The sequence below is a fragment of the Chiloscyllium plagiosum genome, chromosome 2 (genome assembly GCF_004010195.1).
Source record: "Chiloscyllium plagiosum isolate BGI_BamShark_2017 chromosome 2, ASM401019v2, whole genome shotgun sequence".
In the NCBI taxonomy this organism is placed as follows: domain Eukaryota; kingdom Metazoa; phylum Chordata; class Chondrichthyes; order Orectolobiformes; family Hemiscylliidae; genus Chiloscyllium; species Chiloscyllium plagiosum.
This window is the reverse complement of record NC_057711.1, coordinates 1,032,030-1,054,264: the sequence shown is the minus strand read 5'-3', so window position 1 is coordinate 1,054,264 and position 22,235 is coordinate 1,032,030. Positions and strand designations below refer to the sequence as shown.

Here is a 22,235-nt window from a genome sequence, read left to right as displayed (position 1 = left end):
GATGATTAGGAGAACTGTTATACAGAGGGATCTTGGAGTACAAGCCCATAGCTCCCTCAAAGTGGTAACACAAGTCAATAAGGTAGTAGAGAAGGCTTACAGCATGCTTGGCTTCATTGGCCAGGATACTGAATATAAAAGTTGACAAGTCATGCTGCAACTTTAGTTAAGCCACATTTGGAGTACTGTGTGCAGTTCTGGTCACCACATCAGGAAGGATGTGGAGACTTTGTAGAAGGTGAAAAAGTGGTTTACCAGGATGTATTAGCTACAAGGAGAGGTTGGACAAACTAGAGTAGCTTTTGCTACAATCGCGGAAGCTGAGGGGTGACCTGATGGAAGTATACAAAGTTATGAGAAGCATAGATAGGGTAGATATCAGTCTTTTTCCCAGGGTGGAAATGTCAAATAATAGGGGGATTAGGTTTAAAGGAGTTGTGGGATGAAACTATTTTATGTAGAGACTGGCAGGTACCTGGAATACACTGCCAGGGGAGGTTGTAGAAGCAGATATGATAGTAATCCTTAAGAGGCATTTAGACAGATTCATGAGAACAGGCAGGGAATAGAGGGATACAGACCGTATACAGTCACAGAATGGCATTATAGTCTGCACAGATATGGTGAGGGGAAGGCCCTATCCCTGTGCGTACTGTTCTGGCCAAAGTACACTGGGCAATGCTACTGGATGGTAAGTCCACAGCAAACTTTGGGAAGTGCCCACAAGATATTGCGCAGAGTACAGGTTCAACATATTCTCTTTAATGGGAAATGTAGGAGCAACAAGCCCAAAGAACCCTGGATAAGACTGGCTAAACAGGAAAAAAGGGAATTATATCAGATAGAAAGGGAACAAAACAGTGGAGGTCCTAGAGGATGATAACAAGTGTGGGCAGGGGAAGTCAAGAGGTGGCACTGTGGCTCAGTGGTTAGCACTGCTGCTTCACAACACCAGGGACCCGGGTTCGATTCAAACCTCAGGCAACCGTGTGGAGTTTGCACATTCTCCCTGTGTCTTTACGGGTTTTTAGCCATGCTAAATTGTCCATAGTGTTCAGGGATATGTAAGTTAGGTGCATTAGTCAGGGGTGATAATAGGGTAGGGGAATGGGTCTGGGTGGGTTGCTGTTTGGAAGGTCAGTGTGGACTTGTTGGGCTGTAGGGATTCTATGAAAACAATTAGGAGAACGAAGGGAGGACATGAGAAAATGCTGGCAGGCAAGATTCGGGAGAATCCTAACATATGTCAAGGGAAGATAGTAACTAAGGAAGGATTAGGGCCCATTAAGGACCATGGGGGTAATCTGTGTGTGAGGCAAGAGGGCATTGTTAGGAGTGTTAAACAAAGCTGTGTTTACTTGGGAGGATGTAATTACAGAACTGGGGAAGATAGACTGTCAAGTTCTGGAACAGATTGATATAAATTGTGAGGAGGTTTTTGTGGGTTTAAGAATGAACAGATCCCCAGGTCTGGATAGGTTGTATCCCAGGGTGCTGTGGGAGATAAAGGAGGAAATTGTAGAGGCCCTGATCCAAATTTTTAAATCATCTCTGGCCACAGGGTAGAGGTCAGAGCACAGCTAATGTGGTTCCACTTTACAAGAAAGACCAGAGAAGTATAGACCAGTGAATCTAAAATTAGTGACAGGAAAATTATTGAACAAAATAATATAGGAGAAAATTAATCTCCATTTGGGGAGGCATGGTTTAATCAGGGATAGTCACTGTAGCTTTTTCAGGAGGTCATGCCTGACAAAGCTGATGGAAATTTGGGAGGAAGTAACTATGTGTAATTAATCTGATTGAAGCTTAACAGGAAAAAACAGGGGAGTTTAAGACAAACCATTTCCACTGGCAGGGGAGGGCTGCTGTTTCTTGAATTAGGGGGTATAGTTTGAGAATTGCGGTCAGACTGTTCAGGAACAATGTTAGGAAGCACTTCCATACACCAAGGTGGGAGAGATTTGGAACTCTCTTCCACAAACAACAGTTGATTCTAAATCAGTTTAGTTTAAACACTCTCTTGCTTAATTTAAAACCAGCAATACAGAAAAGGTTTATCCCGTGCAGTAATCTGTGAAAATTCAAGAGGCCAAGAATTATTTGAATTAAAAATTAACAACTTTATTTCTTAAAATATACCAGAGAATAATTACCTAACAACTATTTACAACTCTGTCCTCTAATGTATCGTTTACCTTCCCTTTCTACAATACTAATCTGATAAAACTCCCAACTAAAATTTACAAAACAGAACTTATTACCTCAAAACCAGGCAGCTTTCGGTTCTTCAATTTGGATTTTTCTGTGTCTTCTTTTCCTCGGTTTAAGGGATTTTGCTTCACAGTTTCCTGATCGATAAAAGTACTTTTAAGAGAGCTATTGTTCAGGCAGTTTTTTTACATGCTGGTAGCTGGGCAGTTCTGCTCTCAACTGTTTAATTTTCCCAGTCTTATACCCCCCAAAGTATCAGATTGCCATTGGCTTTTAAGCTACTCCAGTAGCTGGAGCATCAATTACATTATATCTTGGTACTGTCAGGTAGCTCTGCCAGCTTTTAATTCTCTCAAAGGTACAGTACACCCACATCTTCATAACAAAAAGGGCCAATAAAAAGGGGGCACACTTTTAAAGGGAAAGGCAGATTTAGAGAGGATCTGAAGCAAAATATTTACCAAGAGGGTGGTGAGAATCTGGAATGCAGTGTCTGGGAGGGTCGGTGAAGCAGAAAACTCACTATCTTTACAAAGTTGGGCAAACACTTGAAATCTTAAATCATCGTTAGACTCTTAATCCCACATTCTTTTTATTGAATTCCAATTCCACCATCTGTCACAGAAAGATTTGAACCCAGGTGTCCAGAACATTAGTTGAGTTTCTAGATTTTAATAATCTAGTGATAATGTCACAACTCCATTGCTTCCCCACAGAAATGTCATAACATTTCAGGCTGGTGTTGGTCACACCATATTTTGATGAACACTCAATGGGATGAAGATCTTCAGTACTCTGTGATTCTATGATTGGTGCTTGTGCTGATTGACATGGGAGTGATGGTGTTGCAGCCTCACCAGGCTGACACCTCATTATTAGGTATACCTGCTGCTGCTCTTGGCATGACCTCCTGCACTCTCCACTGAAATAATTACCACAGAAAATCATATTGAATTGAAAGTTAGAGATCAAGGATAAGTGAATTTTGGGACATGTATTGAAACTTAAGATCCTGAGGGGCCTTGACAGGGTGAATATTGGAAGGATGTTTCCCCTTGGAGTAGGGACTGTTGAGATTTTTTTCTGTGAAGGTTGATTGTCTATTGCCTTAGAAGGTGGTAGAGTCACAGAATATCTTTCAGGTTGAAATGGATCGATTCTCCCCCAGGCCCTGCCAAGAATGTCTTCATATATTCTAGACTGTTGATGAAACTGAACTTCATATTAATTTAGACACTGGGTTATGACCAAAGCTTTTATTAGTTTTCATAAAACAAACAATACTAATCACTATTCCTGATGCTGCCTAGATTTGGGATACAGATGGGATAAGAAATGAGAGGGATCATTGGCTTTGGGTTGGTGGCAGTGGGGGACTCGATGTGATTCTAAAGCACTGATCCTCCCCCTTTTATACAGAAGCAAAACACTGCGAATGGTGGAACCCCAATAAAACCAAAATCCTGGAAGCAGTGGGCCCTGGAGAGGCAGAGATGGGAGGGTTCTGGTTGGGGGAGCTGGTGCTGCAAGGAGAAGAACTGAAAAGAATGCCCTGGCAATGGCATAGAGACATTAAAAACTGGGAGTAAAGAGGCTGCTGCCAGCGTTTGCTCAGTCCCTAGCTGTCTGCCTGAGAGTACAGGTTGCAGAGTTTGATTTCAGCCAATTGGCTGGACCGTTAGCTCCTAATAATTTAAACCAGTTTCCCGAGATTTGACATTGCAGCTGGTACCTCTGCCACATTCGGATGGTCTTTCGGATTCATTAACAGTTCCTGCTGCATTTCCACACCAATCAGCACCCACTTCTCACTGTGTTCCCTTTCATAGTTTGTTTTTTGTGTATCAGTCCTGAGTGCAATATGGAAAGTTTTGATGTGATGTTTAAAACTGACTGGAATCTTTTTAACCAACTGAACATTCCAAACACTAACTCACTTTAAAAACACAGATTCAAACAATTAACCACTTCCTGTAATGGAATCTAATTGTGAACCACCTGATCACTTCCTTGGTAAAATGCTTCATTTCAGTCTTGTGGTCTCGTAGTTTCTCAGTTTTCATCAATGATCTACTCCTCTGAACGCAGAAAGCACTGATTATTGCCTACACTGACCGATGATGTGTTTGTGGGAGTGACTGTGCCCAGAACCTCTCCAAGTTCTCAGCCACTTGCTTCCTCTTGCTGTATAGTGTGTAGTGACTGATACTGCTCATAGGTTATGGAGCCGCAACTTGCAGTTAGTTCCCCAGATTGTCTGCAGCTTCCCGTAGCTGGGCGTTGGCCGGCCGATGCTTGTCAGTGGAAAGGTGTTGATTTTAATCTGAGGAATTAGGTCCTTCACATTGACCATGGAATCGCGCACAAGTCCATAAATGTTCAGAGTTTTCAGTGTAGCGATCTCCCCCAGGGCCCTGTACACAGCAGCAGACACCATTAAATAACAGGAACAGGCACAAGACTGAGCAAAAACCACCAACAATGACAATACATTTAACATGACATCTGTACAGGAGTAGTTACTGAATAACATCAATACAATCAAATACACCAGATTCCTGTCTCTGTCCCTAACCCAGGGATCACTGTACAGACTCTGTGACGTAGCCATTAATCTAACGAGCAGACAGTGAGAGAAAAGAGTCTCTTACACAAGACTTGCTGGTGGAATCTCATGGCATCTACTCAAGCCCAGGTGCTGGAGGTGATAGAGGCCATGGAGACTGGAGAAACAGCCAGGAGTGAGCATCGTGCTATCACTGAAGGAGAGAGAAAAAGAACATTGGTGTTAGAGGAACTGGGAATGATGGGTGTCGAAGGGAAACCCAAAGAAATGAGGGGTTGGCAAGTTTGGGGGCAGAGAGGATATGGATGTTACTGAGGTGAACAGTTGAGGAAAAGGAGGAGGATGCTACTGAGAGGTGGGGCAGGTTAGAAGGATGTTGCAGAGGGCTGAAGGTTGGGGTATGTTACGAAGATCCTGAAATCACAGTCACTCACTCTGATAACTACTGCTCACCTCAAATCCAGGTCAGTCATCTGGGGACAGCGCCTACATAGAGCTTCCACATCTATAAACAACGGAGACACAGCACATCACCAGCACCTCATTCTGACACCACTTTCACAATCCCTCAAAACCCACCATCCCTTCCCACCCTCCTTCCCTCCATGTCCCTCGTCCTCATTCCAAGACCCTACCCTGTCCCCTGTCCAAGATGTCCTCCCTCCCTGTGGGACTCTATCCCTGATTGCTGCATTAGCCCATGCCTCGCCAACATCAGCCTGGCCTTCTGGGTTGCTGGCCAGTGAGATGCCCACAGGCACTGCCTGCCTGGGATTGGGCAAATGATGGATTAGTGGTGCTGGAAGAGCACAGCAGTTCAGGCAGCATCCAAGGAGCAGCTGCTGGCTGCACTGTGAATGACAGCTAGCTCCCACCTACCAGAGTTGTGCAGACTGCGCCTGTAGCCGCTAATGTTGAGCTGGGTCACGCTATCAGGAATCTGTGAGACCACTGCCTGGATGTTTTGGGAGCTGAACCTGCACCAAGAAATGTTTAACTCATCCAGCCTGGGAGACACAGAGAAAGAGAGAGAGAGAACGAGAGGGATGAGCAGTGCAAGCTGTGAGACTGCAATGCTTGAAGAGAATCCCAAATCAAACATTCTCCCCAACTTCCAGAAGCAACCCCTCCCCTACTAAATCACTCAGCACCCCCCAACACAGATACAACCTCCCTTAACACGTGTAACCGCCACCCCCCCCAACCCCTGAAACATCTAGACAACTTCCACAGAACATGTGCATATATACTGAGTCCTCACCTAGAACAGCTTCTCAACATCTGGCTGAGGGCCTGGGCTCTGAAACACGAGCAGCCGGAGAGATTCAAACACAACAAGTCCCTATTGCCAGCGATCGCCCTGAAAACAGACAGATCATTATCTCTTAGGAGCCGGCATAGCCACATGGTGGTGGGGAGGTTAAATTAGACATGGAGGAAGGGATTAGTCACAGGGGAGGGGGTTAGATAAGGAGGGGGTGGGGGGGCAGGTTTAGGTGGGACCATGAGGACATTGTCTCACATTATGATGTCATCAGAAAGTGCGAGAGCCTCAAGACTGAGGCCGCGGAGTTGGTGACAACGGCGTAGAATCTGGAAGATAGAGGAACTGCTGAGTACAGAATGTGAGAGATCCATGTACTGAAGACAGAGAGGCCTAAAGGAGATAAACAAAGCTCAGCATCAATGGCAGGACCCACAGAAGGTGAGAATGCAGTGTGCAACTTTCAGTATAATAGCAGATGGTCAGGTCATGCTTCAGCTGCACAAGACACTGCTCCCCTAATACATTGGAAAAAGGTGGCAAAGGTCACATGGTCAGAAGATGTCAAACAGCTTTTGAGAAGTTGAAGGCAATCCGAACTTAGGAAGGTGATAAAATTTAACGGTGTTTTGATTTTTAAATCCCATGTTTCTCCTTTCTCTCCAAACCTTTGAACCCCTTTAGCCCTATGAAAGAGGTCATGTTGCAGCTGTACAGGACACTGGTTAGGCCACGTTTAGAGTACTGTGGTCAGTTCCAGTCTCCCTACTGTAGGAAGCATGTTGTTAAACTTGAAAGGCTTCAGAAAAAAAATTACCAGGATGTTGCCAGAATTAGAGGGTTTGAACAGGCTGGGGCTGTTTTTGCTGGAATGTCAGAGGCTGAGGGGTATCCTTATAGAGGTTTATAAAATCATGAGGGGCTTGGATAGGATAAATAGGCAAAGTCTCTTCCCTGGGGTGGGGGAGTCCAGAACTAGAGGGCATAGGTTTACAGTGAGAGGGGAAAGATATAAAAGGGACCAAAGGGGGACCACTTTTTCACACAGAGGGGTGTGTGTGTATGGAATGAAGTGCCAGAGGAAGTAGTTGAGGCTGGTACAATTACAGCATTTAAAAGGCATCTGAATGGGTATATGAATAGGAAGGGTTTGGAAGGTTATGGGCCAAATGCTGGCAAATGGGACTCGGTCACATTCGGATGTTTGGTCGGCATGGCCAAGTTGAAGTGAAGGGTCTGTTTCTGTGCTGTACATCTCTATAACTCTGTCTATCTGCTTCTTGAAAATGTTCAAAGTTTTCACCTCAACCACTTGCTTAAGCAGAGAATTCCTACAAATAGAAATTCAGTGAATGCAATTTATCCATTGGCCTTGCTGATGTCTCACCAGAGCTGTGAACAATGCAGAATAACTGCTAGCATTGATCTTCAGCTACTTGTTCATTTGCCTTTTTAATTGCTTTTCATATCTGGCTATTAATTGAGTGATTAATATGTGTCAGTCTCTAGGACTGTCTGCTCTCTCAGACTTCCCACTCTTTGCTTAGCTCACTATGTTGTGGAGAGACAGAAGAACAAGCGACTAGGTTGTATGGCCTCACCTTCAATAACATCTGCATTAACTGTATTTTCACACCCGATTTCCATAACCTCTGCATTTTTATTGCTCTTTGTCTACAGTAAATACAACAGCTGAGAATCCAGGGTTTGGGTTATCATGTAACAAATTCAGAGCAGAGCCCCTTGACTCTGCTCCCATTTGTGTTGTCATTTCCATATTCCCAACACCCCTCAATTCTCCTGCCTAACAAGAACCTACCCACAATAAGCCCACCCCCACAGACCTCTAAGGCAGAGATTTCCAAATTCATACAACCCACTGAGAGAAAAAGGATTTCCTCATCTATGTCCCGGAAGAGTAACCCCTAGATTTAAGTTAAAAATCACATAACAGGTCCAGTTATAGTCCAACAGGTTTATCTGGAAGTACTAGCTTTCAAAGCTCCGCTTCGTCATCAGGCGATTGTGGAGCAGAATCATAAGATACAGAATTTATAGCAACACGACTGCAGTGTCATTGGAATGTAATATCAAACAAATTGAGCTTAAATCTTTCATCTTTTAGAGTGATCATGTTAGTTTCGGTTCCTTCATACATAAATCGCAGAACGTTTTAAAAGTTACATTCTCAAGATCTCTTTAACAATAGGTGCCACCTCAGCTCAGATAATGCATTGAAGGTGTGAGGTTAAAGTCTGTCTGTGCCCCAATTTTGGGTCAGACTGATTCTATTTCTAAAGTGGGATTTACAGAATCTTACATGGTTTATGCAGTTTTTGAGCAAAATTAAATATAATTCTACAAGTACAAATTCAGCCCACAAAATTATATGTGTGTTTGTGCAGGTACCCCTGGGGATGACCTCAGCTGGGAACTTGGGATCATGTCACACTTCAGGTGACCCTACTGCACTACACACTCTCTCGCACACACATGCACGCACTCCTACAAACCCACACACTCATGCAGACCCTCTCTCATACACAAGCTTTCTCTCACATGCTCACACATGTACCCCCCCACATTCACCCTCTCACAGATTTATACCCCATTACCCTCTCACACTCTCTCACCGACACTCACACCCCCACACACACATGCACAAACTCACTTGGTCTCCCCTGCATGCTCAGACAGTCATAGAGATGTACAGCACGGAAACAGACCCTTCAGTCCAACCCGCCCATGCTGACCAGATATCCCAACCCAATCTAGTCCCACCTGCCAGCACCCGGCCCATATCTCTCCAAACCCTTCCTATTCATATACCCGTCCAGATGCCTCTTAAATGTTGCTATTGTACCAGCCTCCACCACTTCCTCTGGCAGCTCATTGCATACACTTACGACCCTCTGTGTGAAAAAGTTGCCCCTTAGGTCTCTTTTATATCTTTCCCCTCTCAACCTATGCCCTCTAGTTCTGGACTCATACAAGTTTGTGGGGCGAATTTGTACTTGCAGAATTACATTTAATTTTGCTCAAAAACCTGCATAAACCATGTAAGATTCTGTAAATCCCACTTTAGAAATAGAATTAGTCTGACCCAAAATTGGGGCACAGACAGACTTTAACCTCACACCTTCAATGCATTACCTGAGCTGAGGTGGCACCTATTGTTAAAGAGATCTTGAGAGGGGGAATCAAGATGGCGGCAACCCAGTAAGTCTGCCCTGCGGAGCTCTGCACCAGAACCCAGACAAAGTGGTGCACTCACCCTCCATTTATTACCCATTATGGTAGAAACTGTTAGTCTTTGACCCCCAGAATTGCTATGGGTTAGTTTAAAATAGTTCAAAAAATGACTGAAGGGAAGGGACACAAGGACTGCAACAAGCAGGGCACTCCCCTGCAGCAACAGACATGCCCACCATCACAGCATCGGCCTCCGCGAGCACTCTCCGGCTCTTACCTGTGGAGCAGAGCCTGGCCCTGGAGTCTGCGCAACTCCGAGTGAACATCAACTCAGCAATGGAGACCCGGACCAGGCTGGAACCAATCTCGGCCATGCCGCAGAAGCATGACCAGGAGATCCAGCATCTTGGGCAGCGCCATCATGGAGTTGGAGCAATGGACCGCGGTTTCTGAATCTGCGGTAGAATTCTCGGCGGGTCGGGTCCAGGCCTTGGAACAGCAGGTTGACAACCTCGAAAATCCAGGCCTTCAGAAGAACATCCACCTGATCGGGTTTCCGGAACGGGAGGAGGAAGGCCAGCTAGTCAGCTTCTTGAAGCAATGGCTCCCACGGTTTCTGAAGCTAGAAGTCGAGGCAGGCCGGGTACGGGTCAAGCAGGCCCATCAGTTCACAGTGCGCAGGCCCAGATCAGACCAGCATCCCCGCCCGGTCCCATTGCAACTCCAGCATTATAGAGACAAACAAATTATGCTGGAAGCCTCTAGAGCACTGGGGAAGTATCCACAGGCTCTGATATACAAAGGATCATGAATTATACTTTTCCAAGACTTCTCTCCAATTGTGATTCGCAACAGGAAGGCCTTTGATGAAGTAAAAAGGCAGCTGAAGGACTTGAATATCCAGTATTCCGTAATATTATGTTTCAGCCACGGAGGGTCAGTGTTTAATTTTGACTCATCGGAAAAGGCAAAAGACTTCCTGGACACCTTAAAATAGACTGACTGGCTCAAATAATATGGACAATAGTGTTTACTTTATTTTTTTTCTGTAGTTTGCCTGGCGTACCTGGTTGTCGGGTTTTGTTTTAATATATATGGGAGTCCTAATTGTTTTGTCTTTTTCTCTCTCCCCTCCCATTATCCCTTTTTTTTCTCATAATTTCCTTTTTGTTTCTCTCTCTTGGTGTGGGATGGGGGATATATATATATATATTTGTTTCTACCGGGGTACATAGGGTTAAAGTATTATAGTGCTTTTAACTTTCTTGTTATAAGATGCGTGTAACTTTTTCCTACTTTGTGTTGCCTGGTGTTGGGGCATGGCTTCAGCTCGAGGGAACCATGGAGAGGTTAGTGGGTAGTATGAGCACCCCCTGTAGGCAAGGGGGAAAGACTTCTCTTACTTGTGTTATATGATGGTCTGTTGTAGAAGGAGCTAGTTTTGATTTGATAGTTTTGGCAGTTGTATTTTTAAATTTGTACAAACTGTTTGCTGTTTTCACTTGGCGTCCTATGAGTGGGGTTCTTCTTCCCGGAGGGCTAACGGACTGTTTCGGATGGCTATGGCTAACCGTTTGTTTGAACGTTAAGAGGAGTCATTCACCAATTAAGAGAAAAAAGATCCTCTCAAGCCTTAGAAAAGAGAGGGTCGATGTAGCCTTGCTGCAAGAAACACATCTAACCGATAAAGAGCACTTGAAGTTACAGACGGAAGGGTTGGGACAGGTGATTTTCTCATCCTTTAATCTGAAAAGTAGAGGAATTGCTATACTCATCGAGAAGAATGTCCAATTTCAACTGATAGACCAAATTAAGGATGAATATGGGTGGTTTATGATTCTTAAAGCTTTAATACATGGAGAGGAATATGGCATTTTGAATGTATATTGTCCCCCAGCACATCCCCTCAAATTTTTAGCAGATGCATTTTCCAGGTTGATGGCCCGTGAGGCACAATTATAGGGGGAGACTTTAACCGATTTATTGACCCCGAAGTGGACAAGATACCTAGGGGCCTTGCAGCTATGTCCCCGCAATCCAGGCATTGGTGGACCTGAACAGGGAGCTGGGGTTGGTGAATGTGTGGAGATGTCTTTACCTTGATGGTAGGGATTTCACCTTTGTCTCTAACCTATGTAAGTGCTATACTAGGATTGACAGTTTTTTTGCCCCATTGACCTTTTTGAATTCGGTGCTGTCTTGCACAATCGGGAACATGGCCATTTCTGATCATGCAGCAGTATACATGGAGGTCAAGGCCCATGGTAACAGGACAGGCTTCCGGCACTGGCACATGGATCCTTTCCTCTTGAAGGATAGCAAGTTTATTGCGTATTTTTCACGGGAATTAAAACATTTTTGGGACATTAATTTGGATACAGCCAGTAATCCATTGGTGCTCTGGGAGACTGCCAAGGCCTATGCACAGGGTACTCGGCGACCCGGAAGTGGCAGAGGGGAGAGCAGCAGCGTTTGCTCGAGGCTCGCCTGAAGGCAGCAGACTTTGACAGACCATCTGTAATCAAATTGCAGCGGATGACAGCCCTTAGGGCTATTCTCACCCAGACAGCAAACAGAGAAACCTCTTTTGTGAAACAGAGGTTATTTGAGTACGGTTATAAACTGGGTGGATATCTAGCGTACCTGGTCAGAAAGAAGAATGCCCCTCCAATCTATGACATCCAACACAGAGAGTGCTGGGACTCTTACTTGCAATGCCAAAAGATTAATGCAGCATTCAGGAAGTTCTACTCTGAGCTGGACCAGTCGGAGTGCTGTGAGGACAGATTGGCGAAGTTGGAGTCCTTTTTTAAGACCCTGGACCTTCAGAGCAGTGTCTTTTCTGAATGCCCCATTGACAATCCAGGAAATACACTAGGCGGTGACACAGCTCCAGAGTGGTAAAGTGCTCCGCCCAGACAGACTTCAAAGTGAGTTTTACAAGGAGTTTATGAACATGCTGGCCGGGCTACTGTTGGATATGTACAACTACTCATACTGTCAGGACTGCCTCCCAATCTCTCTGAGGGAAGCAAAGATTTCTCTTATTGTCAAGAAAAGGAAAGCCCCAGAGGATTTCACTTCATACAGGCCCATATCGTTACTGAATGTGGATTTTAAAATTCTGTCAAAAATGCTGACGTTAAGGTTGGAGAGGGTTTTGCCCTTCATTGTAAAGGAAGACGAGATGGGTTTTGTTAAGGTTCGTTGGCCTTCTAATAATATTAGAAGAGTATTAAACATGCTCCAGGTATGCCAGCAGGGTCAATTCTGGGAAGCAGAGAAAGCGTTTCACCGGGTGGAGTGGCCGTACCTCTTTTATGTCCTGGAGCGGTTTTGTCTTGGAGGGGTTTTTGCCAGGTGGGTGGCAGTGTTATATAGTTGGACAACTTTAGTATTGGCAGAGGCAGCTGACAAAGGTGCCCTCTCTCACTGCTATTATTGACATTGGTGATTGAGTCGTTGGCAGAAGCCATCTGAAGGGACCCCAGTATAATGGCCCTGGAGGTAGGATCAGGCAGGCATAAAATCAGCCTTTATGTGGATGACGTTCTTCTCTTTTACACTGATCCGATGATATCTGTGCCCTGTTTAATACAAGTGATTTAATCTATTTGGTTCGTTTTCGGGGTATAAAATTAATTTTATGAAGTCAGAGGCCATGCCTATGGGGGGCTTTACAAGATAATCCGATCTTGGGGATAGAACCCTTTTCCCTTTCAGGTGGCCATAGGGAAGTTTCTTGTATTTAGGCATTTTTATCAGTCCGGCCATCGATCAGTTATATAAAGCTAACTTTGTGCAGTTGCTCGAGAAGATAAGACAGGACTTTCGGCGCTGGGAGGATCTTCCGATATCCTGGTTAGGTAGAATAGCTCTGGTTAAAATGAATGTTCTTCCGCGTTTATTATATCCCATGGGAATGCTCCCTTTGATGTTGCCTGGGCAAGTACTACGGAGACTTTACAGTTGGTTTGGATCTTTCATCCGGTATCATAGACAGCCTCTTATTAAGCGGGATAAATTCCACAGGGGATGGGAGGTTTAGATTTTAAGAAATATCAATTGAGTTCCCTACTATCCTATGTGGCTGACCGGGCCTGCCAGGACCCGCGGTCAATCTGGTTGGACATTGAGGCCTCCCAGGCAAAACACCCCCTCATGAATCTGTTGTTTACGGACAAGGTGAGGACTGTTACGGACCACTGCAGAAACCCGATTGTCCTTAACACAGTTAAAGCCTGGAGAATGGTGTGACAAGGTGAGGGCAACTTAGAAACAACTTCCCCTTTCCCTCCCAGGGTCGATGGCCTCTGACTTTAAGCTCTGGGAATCACAAGGAGTCTCCTGTTTAGGAGACTGACGGGGAGGTCATGATGTCTTTCGGGCAGCTGAGCCAGAAATATGAGCAATCTAAGAGGGACCTCTTTCATTCCTTTCAGGTTAGGGACTTTGTACAGAAAAACACTATATTGATGGTCAGTCGGATATGGAGAGGAGAGTGCTTCGGTCCACAGACACTCTCTTGGTCAGCACCCTCTATCATTTGTTAGGAGGTAATGTCTTGAAGGACATTGAGCAGCTGTGTGGAAACTGGATTCCAGAATTGGGGGTGGAGATCTTGTCAGAGGTGTGGGAGGATGGAAGGAAGAGTTTGATCTGTAACAGAACGCAGGCTATGCAACCGCAGGGACTCCACAGGGCTCATTTGGCACCGGATTGGCTTGTGAAATTAAAGACAGTAGTATCCCCAATGTGCACTAAATGTAAAACAGACGTTGGCACTCTTACTCACAAGCTTTGTAGGTATTGGGGTGCCATTGCGAGTGTTTTGGAAGGAGTCTTGGGAACTGAGGTTAAGCTGGATTTGGTGTCCCTCCTGTTGGGTTTGTCCAATCTCCCTCTTTGGACGCGCATGGGAAGAAACTCTTTAATATTCTTTCATTCTGTGCTAGGAAGAACATTCAACTGAGCTGGGGGTTGGAGAATCTCCCGGGACTCTTGGGGTGGCGTAGATTAGTTATGAAATACACCACCCAGACTTCCTTATGAGTATGGTGCACCAGAAAACGGAGCTGTTTTATAGAACATAGAGTCATAGAGATGTACAGCATGGAAACAGACCCTTGGGTCCAACCCATCCATGCTGACCCAGATATCCCAACCCAATCTAGTCTCACCTGCCAGCACCCGGCCCATGGCGGCCCTTTCTGAATTATATAGGCGCAGACTTGGTCAGGGGCTTTGTGCAGTCGTGAGGGCTATGTCTGGCAGCTTGGGGGCCCATTGGGGGAAGAATTCTGAACAAATACGGGTACGCCAACTGCTGCTCCCGGTGGTGGCGAGCTTTGGTGGAATTGTGCTGAGTGCAGTAACTTTATTGAATGTAATTTACCTTGCTTCAACTTGGTTTAATTTAGTTTCTTTTTAGTTATTTATTGAATTGTAGTTTGATTAGATTAGATTCCCTACAGTGTGGAAACAGGCCCTTCGGCCCAACAAGTTCACACCCACCCACCGAAGAGTAACCCATCTCCCTCTAACTAATGCACCTAACATTATGGGCAATTTAGCATGGCCAATCCACTCTAACCTGCACATCTTTGGACTGTGGGAGGAAATCGGAGCACCTGGAGGAAACCCATGCAGACATGGGGAGAATGTACAAACTCCACACAGTCACCCGAGGCTGGAATCGAACCTGGGACTCCGGTGCTGTGAGGCAGCAGTGCTAACCACTGAGCCACCGTGCCGCCCTTTCGTAGTTTTTTTCTCTCTCTCCTCAGTGATTTGTAGAGTAGTAGTTTGTTTACTGTTATTGTTGTTATATTGTAAGATTGTTTTGCAGTAGTTTTATAATTTTTTTAAAAATTTGAAATCTTTTTTCTTAATAAACATATTTACATAGAAAATACCTTGAGAATGTAACTTTAAAAAAGTTCTGCGATTTACATATGAAGGAACTGAAACTAACATGATCACTCTAAAAGATGAAAGATTTAAGCTCGATTTGTTTGATATTACATTCTAATGACACTGCAGTCCTGTTGCTATAAATTCTGTGTCTTATGATTCTGCTCCACAACCGCCTGATGACGAAGCAGCACTTTGAAAGCTAGTGCTTCCAGATAAACCTGTTGGACTATAATCTGGTGTTGCGTGATTTTTTTAACTTTGTTCAGCCCAGTCCAACACTGGCACCTCCAGATCATTTAACAGTGTTCTCTGGTTCTGGACTAACCCACAACAGGAAACACCTTGACAGGATCATTGAAATGTTAGAAAAACTCCTGAGTCAGGTGACAATGTGAACTATAGGCTAGGTCGGAGATTTCGCTCACCTTTCATCCTTGAAGATAGGGTCTCCGAGGAAGGAGCAGGGACTCCTGAAGACTACAACACCAGCTCCTAGCACCTGGCCCACAGTCCCAGGGGGCAGATTCCCTTTGCCCAAATCCACACTGTACCACAGGGATTTATCAAACCTGCTTTGTAAAAGCACATGGTTAGATAGTAAAATCAAACGACAGAACAGAATGAGCCCGGAGAAGAATCGTATCTCAAAAAGCTAGAACTTGTTCCCAGGTCTCTGTTAAACAACCCCCGATCCCTTGATTAAGTTACAACCTGTAATTCATTATTGTGTATGTTCTTTTTTGTATTTGCGATTGGCATGTGGCAGTCAATTAGGCCCAGCACTTATTGCCCACCCCAGGTTGCCCTTGAGAAGGTGGGAGTGAGCTGCCTTCTTGAACTGCTGCAGTCTATTGAAGTTGACCCACAATGCAGGATTTTGACCCAGCGACACTGAAGGAACTGTAATATGTTTCCAAGCCAGTATAGTTAATTAGTTCGATTGGCTGATGTGTAATGCAGAATAACACCAACAGCAGGGCTTCAATTCCTGTACCAGCTGAGGTAACATGAAGGACTCTCCTTGTCAGCCTCTTCACTCACCTGAGATGTGGTGAACCTCAGTTTAAACCACCATCAGTCAACCAGTCATCTCTGTGTAACGAAAGAGCAGCCCCTGGCCCTCTTGGGCTATGGCAACTTTACCTTTACAATGATCACCCATATTGAAACTCACTTTTAATTTCAGACAAACTTCATTGCCTCCGCATTCTTGTTGTCATCTTATATATGTATCCCGAATTGTGTAGATTCCAGTCTGAAACACTCCCAGGCAATTGTTATTCTATATACAAGCCACCCAAATGCCTTAATTAGATTCCAGTCTGTAACTCCCTCTCGTGGATCTGTCATTTTAAATGTAAACCCCATGAACTCCTATATTAGATTCCAGATGGGGATTCATTTCTTTGTGTCGGAATACTGGGAAGATTTTTTTTTTGTGATCTGTTCAAATCCAGAATGAGGTTGAGTTGCAGCTCCACATCAGGAGTGGGGTACTCACGCCAGTCTGTGCCACTGTTTACTAACACTTGAGGCTTTCAGAAGGTGAGGCAGTGACAGAAAGCGGAAAATCACCAAGAGCAGCTCATCTGGTAATGCTTCCCAGGAACAGCTCACACCTGGATAAGAGAGAGAGTGGGGGGGATTTGAGAGGGGCAGGAGAGAGAGAGAGAGAAGGGGGGATGGAGAGAGAGAAAAGGGGACAGAGAGAGAAGTGGGGTGGGGGAGAGAGATGGGTTAAAAAGAGGCTGCCCAAAGTGGCCATTAAAACAGACACCTTCCAGATACTTCTTCACAACTGATTGCATTTTTCTGTCACCCTTAATGCAGGATATTTCTCCAACCAAATGACTATAATCAAATAAGTGATTGACAGCAAGACACACATGAGACATTGAGAACACAACCGAAATCTGGTAAAAATTGTATGTTTTAAGGAGTGCCTTAGAAAGAAAAGATTGAGAAAAGTTGAGTGTTGTGATCCAGAACTCAGGACCCAGTCAATGGCTTACATGAACAGTGATGTAAGACTGCCCAATACCAGGTCATGCCAAAACTATATAGGAAACTGATTAGACCTCAGCTGGAGTACAGTTCTGGGTGTTACACTACAGAAAGGATGTGAACTCACTGAAGAGAGTACAAAAGAAGTTTATGAGAATAGCTTCAGGAATGAGTTATTCCAATAAGAGGGTAGATAGAAGGAGCGGAGAATGTTTTCCTTTGAGAGGAGTCTTCAAAACCATGACAAGTCCAGACAGACTTGGCAGGGGCTGGTAAGAAACTATACCCTACTCATAAATGGATGAGAACCAGAGGGCAGTTTTAGAGTATTTTAGAACAGAAGCAATGGGAATATGGGAAAAAAATGTTATCACATGGCAAGTAGTTAGGGCCTGGATTGAACTCCCCAGAACGGTGATGGGGACAGGTACAATTGAAGCATTCAAGGGAGCATAGGATGGTTATTTAAATACAAACAATTCACAGGGTTTTGGACCAAAGAAGGGAAATTAGCATCAAGTTGATATGCTAAGAAATCCAGTTCCACCAAGATGGGCCAAATGCTATGATTTTGTGAAAGGTAAGGAAATAACAAAATTGTTCTCTTGGTACATTAAGGAAAGGATCAGGCCTGTCACCCATAGTGCCCTGAATTTTACCCTCAGTGTTTCACTGAGGAACTCATGCTGTCATTGTTTTCTAACCCAGAAAAACAGTTAACAACTGGGATACCCTCTGGGGGTTTCCAGTCTGCGTTCCTTGCCTCACTTTTTTGCTCGAGTCTCTTATCACCCCTCCCAATTTGTCTCATGTTTTGTTAAACATATGAATACTAATTGCTATTTTAAGAAAAGAATCTATAAATGACATGCAGGTGGTCATCACTAACTGAAGAATCACCTGCGTTTCCAGATTTGTAATTGTGGAATTAGGAACTGAATGTTTGTTAGCTACTACTGTGTTTATAAAAATAAAATATTTAACAACATTAGTTAGTTCTCTCGAGGTTCAGAGGGGCATTTACCTGCAGGAAGTGAATGGAGATGGAGCGTTTACCTGCAATGGTTGCATGATCTTATTGAATGTGAACCTGGTGATGGGAATTCACTCATTGTTACAGATGGCTGAGATCATTTGAGGACGGGGTTTAGGCTGAAACTCTGAATGCTGCTCATAGAGATTGCTTGGCTTGACTGAAGAGCTTTTTGGTTCAGTTGTGAAATAGCTGGGTTAGTCTGTGTGTGCAAACACTGTGCAAGGAAAGTACACCATTTTTCTAGATAGAGGGTGTGAGGTAGCAATACCAGATCATTCCACCACATGGCAATGCCTCTACCTTCATTACTTTGAAATGCAGGATGTGAGTGGTTCTTGACTTCATAGAGACCTGTTTGGATAAGTTGACAAATGTCTAAGTAGAATTTATGTGTAGCTGTTTTAACATTTGTCTACAACTGTGCCATTAGGATTAATGTCACATTTAAAATTCTAATAGTTGAGTATACTGCATGCCTGATTGTTTAGTTTGTTAGTGACAGATCGTGTTAATTTCCTTTCTTGGAAAACTCTTGGAAATTAACATCATCTGTCACTAACAAACTAAACAATCAAGCATGCAGTATACTCAACTATTAGAATTTTAAATGTGACATTAATCCTGATTACACACTTGTTATACTCTGGAGAAAAACAGCACTAGCTCCTGTTGTTTATCCCCTGCATCACACTTGCTTTGGCAAAGACACATTTACAACATGCTGCTGTGTACCTGGTGAAGAATGAGCACTTTTCCGAAATCTCTTGGAAACCAGAAAGTTGTGCACGTGGTTCTCTTTCCCTTGGCAGTGCCTGGGCCGTTTTGGAGGAGCCGCTGGATCTGAAGATTCTGCTGCTTTGTTTGTTTTCTCCTCGATCAGTCGGACCCCCATCACTGTCATCAATGAATGGGTCTCAACTGAATCCCAGCTCCTGGTGAATGTGCTTGGGCTGCAACTGGATGGTGTCACCTCCTGTAATACTCTGAGAGAAAGAAGATCACTCAACAACTCACCCCAAAACAGAAAATACTGAGTAGGCTGTGCAACACTGTAGGGATAAAGTGTTAACATTCAGGCCAATCTGTCAATCAACCAAAGGAACACTCTCCATTATTCTCACCTTGTATCCTTCACTACTTCAACTCCACAATCCAACCGGACCTGTCCTGTCTCTACCTCCCGCTTCCAGCTCCTCAGTTCCATTTCTCTCTCCTGGATCTCTCTCTTTTTCCTGATCCTTCTTTCTCCTGATCTCCCCCTCTTTCCTGTTACCCAGACCCCCAAGCTGACTCTTTCCTGATTCCAACCTACTCCTCCTGAACCCTCTCTCTCTCCTGACCACCCCCTTCCACTCCTCGAACTCCTTACCACCCTCTCTCTCTCCTGATCACACTTGGATTCCTCTCTCTCCCTGATCCCTCTCTCTCCCTGATCCCTCTCTCTCCCTGATCCCTCTCTCTCCCTGATCCCTCTCTCTCCCTGATCCCTCTCTCTCCCTGATCCCTCTCTCTCCCTGATCCCTCTCTCTCCCTGATCCCTCTCTCTCCCTGATCCCTCTCTCTCCCTGATCCCTCTCTCTCCCTGATCCCTCTCTCTCCCTGATCCCTCTCTCTCCCTGATCCCTCTCTCTCCCTGATCCCTCTCTCTCCCTGATCCCTCTCTCTCCCTGATCCCTCTCTCTCCCTGATCCCTCTCTCTCCCTGATCCCTCTCTCTCCCTGATCCCTCTCTCTCCCTGATCCCTCTCTCTCCCTGATCCCTCTCTCTCCCTGATCCCTCTCTCTCCCTGATCCCTCTCTCTCCCTGATCCCTCTCTCTCCCTGATCCCTCTCTCTCCCTGATCCCTCTCTCTCCCTGATCCCTCTCTCTCCCTGATCCCTCTCTCTCCCTGATCCCTCTCTCTCCCTGATCCCTCTCTCTCCCTGATCCCTCTCTCTCCCTGATCCCTCTCTCTCCCTGATCCCTCTCTCTCCCTGATCCCTCTCTCTCCCTGATCCCTCTCTCTCCCTGATCCCTCTCTCTCCCTGATCCCTCTCTCTCCCTGATCCCTCTCTCTCCCTGATCCCTCTCTCTCCCTGATCCCTCTCTCTCCCTGATCCCTCTCTCTCCCTGATCCCTCTCTCTCCCTGATCCCTCTCTCTCCCTGATCCCTCTCTCTCCCTGATCCCTCTCTCTCCCTGATCCCTCTCTCTCCCTGATCCCTCTCTCTCCCTGATCCCTCTCTCTCCCTGATCCCTCTCTCTCCCTGATCCCTCTCTCTCCCTGATCCCTCTCTCTCCCTGATCCCTCTCTCTCCCTGATCCCTCTCTCTCCCTGATCCCTCTCTCTCCCTGATCCCTCTCTCTCCCTGATCCCTCTCTCTCCCTGATCCCTCTCTCTCCCTGATCCCTCTCTCTCCCTGATCCCTCTCTCTCCCTGATCCCTCTCTCTCCCTGATCCCTCTCTCTCCCTGATCCCTCTCTCTCCCTGATCCCTCTCTCTCCCTGATCCCTCTCTCTCCCTGATCCCTCTCTCTCCCTGATCCCTCTCTCTCCCTGATCCCTCTCTCTCCCTGATCCCTCTCTCTCCCTGATCCCTCTCTCTCCCTGATCCCTCTCTCTCCCTGATCCCTCTCTCTCCCTGATCCCTCTCTCTCCCTGATCCCTCTCTCTCCCTGATCCCTCTCTCTCCCTGATCCCTCTCTCTCCCTGATCCCTCTCTCTCCCTGATCCCTCTCTCTCCCTGATCCCTCTCTCTCCCTGATCCCTCTCTCTCCCTGATCCCTCTCTCTCCCTGATCCCTCTCTCTCCCTGATCCCTCTCTCTCCCTGATCCCTCTCTCTCCCTGATCCCTCTCTCTCCCTGATCCCTCTCTCTCCCTGATCCCTCTCTCTCCCTGATCCCTCTCTCTCCCTGATCCCTCTCTCTCCCTGATCCCTCTCTCTCCCTGATCCCTCTCTCTCCCTGATCCCTCTCTCTCCCTGATCCCTCTCTCTCCCTGATCCCTCTCTCTCCCTGATCCCTCTCTCTCCCTGATCCCTCTCTCTCCCTGATCCCTCTCTCTCCCTGATCCCTCTCTCTCCCTGATCCCTCTCTCTCCCTGATCCCTCTCTCTCCCTGATCCCTCTCTCTCCCTGATCCCTCTCTCTCCCTGATCCCTCTCTCTCCCTGATCCCTCTCTCTCCCTGATCCCTCTCTCTCCCTGATCCCTCTCTCTCCCTGATCCCTCTCTCTCCCTGATCCCTCTCTCTCCCTGATCCCTCTCTCTCCCTGATCCCTCTCTCTCCCTGATCCCTCTCTCTCCCTGATCCCTCTCTCTCCCTGATCCCTCTCTCTCCCTGATCCCTCTCTCTCCCTGATCCCTCTCTCTCCCTGATCCCTCTCTCTCCCTGATCCCTCTCTCTCCCTGATCCCTCTCTCTCCCTGATCCCTCTCTCTCCCTGATCCCTCTCTCTCCCTGATCCCTCTCTCTCCCTGATCCCTCTCTCTCCCTGATCCCTCTCTCTCCCTGATCCCTCTCTCTCCCTGATCCCTCTCTCTCCCTGATCCCTCTCTCTCCCTGATCCCTCTCTCTCCCTGATCCCTCTCTCTCCCTGATCCCTCTCTCTCCCTGATCCCTCTCTCTCCCTGATCCCTCTCTCTCCCTGATCCCTCTCTCTCCCTGATCCCTCTCTCTCCCTGATCCCTCTCTCTCCCTGATCCCTCTCTCTCCCTGATCCCTCTCTCTCCCTGATCCCTCTCTCTCCCTGATCCCTCTCTCTCCCTGATCCCTCTCTCTCCCTGATCCCTCTCTCTCCCTGATCCCTCTCTCTCCCTGATCCCTCTCTCTCCCTGATCCCTCTCTCTCCCTGATCCCTCTCTCTCCCTGATCCCTCTCTCTCCCTGATCCCTCTCTCTCCCTGATCCCTCTCTCTCCCTGATCCCTCTCTCTCCCTGATCCCTCTCTCTCCCTGATCCCTCTCTCTCCCTGATCCCTCTCTCTCCCTGATCCCTCTCTCTCCCTGATCCCTCTCTCTCCCTGATCCCTCTCTCTCCCTGATCCCTCTCTCTCCCTGATCCCTCTCT

General features: G+C 46.2%; 2 protein-coding genes across 2 annotated transcripts in view; one reads left to right on the top strand and one right to left on the bottom strand.

The window, feature by feature from the left end:
- Positions 1 to 2,133: 2,133 nt before the first annotated feature.
- On the bottom strand, positions 2,134 to 19,545 carry skp2 (S-phase kinase-associated protein 2, E3 ubiquitin protein ligase). The gene is made up of 10 exons (XM_043702934.1): positions 19,314 to 19,545; positions 18,925 to 19,175; positions 16,654 to 16,771; positions 15,578 to 15,721; positions 6,303 to 6,437; positions 6,042 to 6,140; positions 5,660 to 5,787; positions 5,234 to 5,285; positions 4,866 to 4,973; positions 2,134 to 4,628 (listed from the first exon to the last, which is right to left on the bottom strand). Exons 1-10 carry the CDS (start codon positions 19,394 to 19,396, stop codon positions 4,427 to 4,429), a joined length of 1,320 nt encoding a protein of 439 aa, XP_043558869.1. The 5' UTR covers positions 19,397 to 19,545; the 3' UTR covers positions 2,134 to 4,426.
- lmbrd2b (LMBR1 domain containing 2b) overlaps positions 11,554 to 22,235 on the top strand; it is a 75,877-nt gene continuing 65,195 nt past the window's right edge. Inside the window, exons 1-2 of the mRNA XM_043702925.1 lie at positions 11,554 to 11,558; positions 16,865 to 16,866. The gene's annotated coding sequence lies outside the window, so the exon portion shown is untranslated. The remainder of the gene's footprint in view (positions 11,559 to 16,864; positions 16,867 to 22,235) is intronic.

Bases quoted from the DNA above. Each gene is read 5' to 3' on its own strand.
- skp2 (XM_043702934.1), bottom strand. From the start codon at position 19,396: ATGGAACTGAGGAGCTGGAAGCGGGAGGTAGAGACAGGACAGGTCCGG. The intron at 6,141-6,302 runs GTGAGACAATGT...GTCTGTTTTCAG, and splicing joins CTTTCTGATGACATCATAAT to GGCGATCGCTGGCAATAGGG. The intron at 5,788-6,041 runs GTGAGGACTCAG...TGTGTCTCCCAG, and splicing joins ATGTTGAGAAGCTGTTCTAG to GCTGGATGAGTTAAACATTT.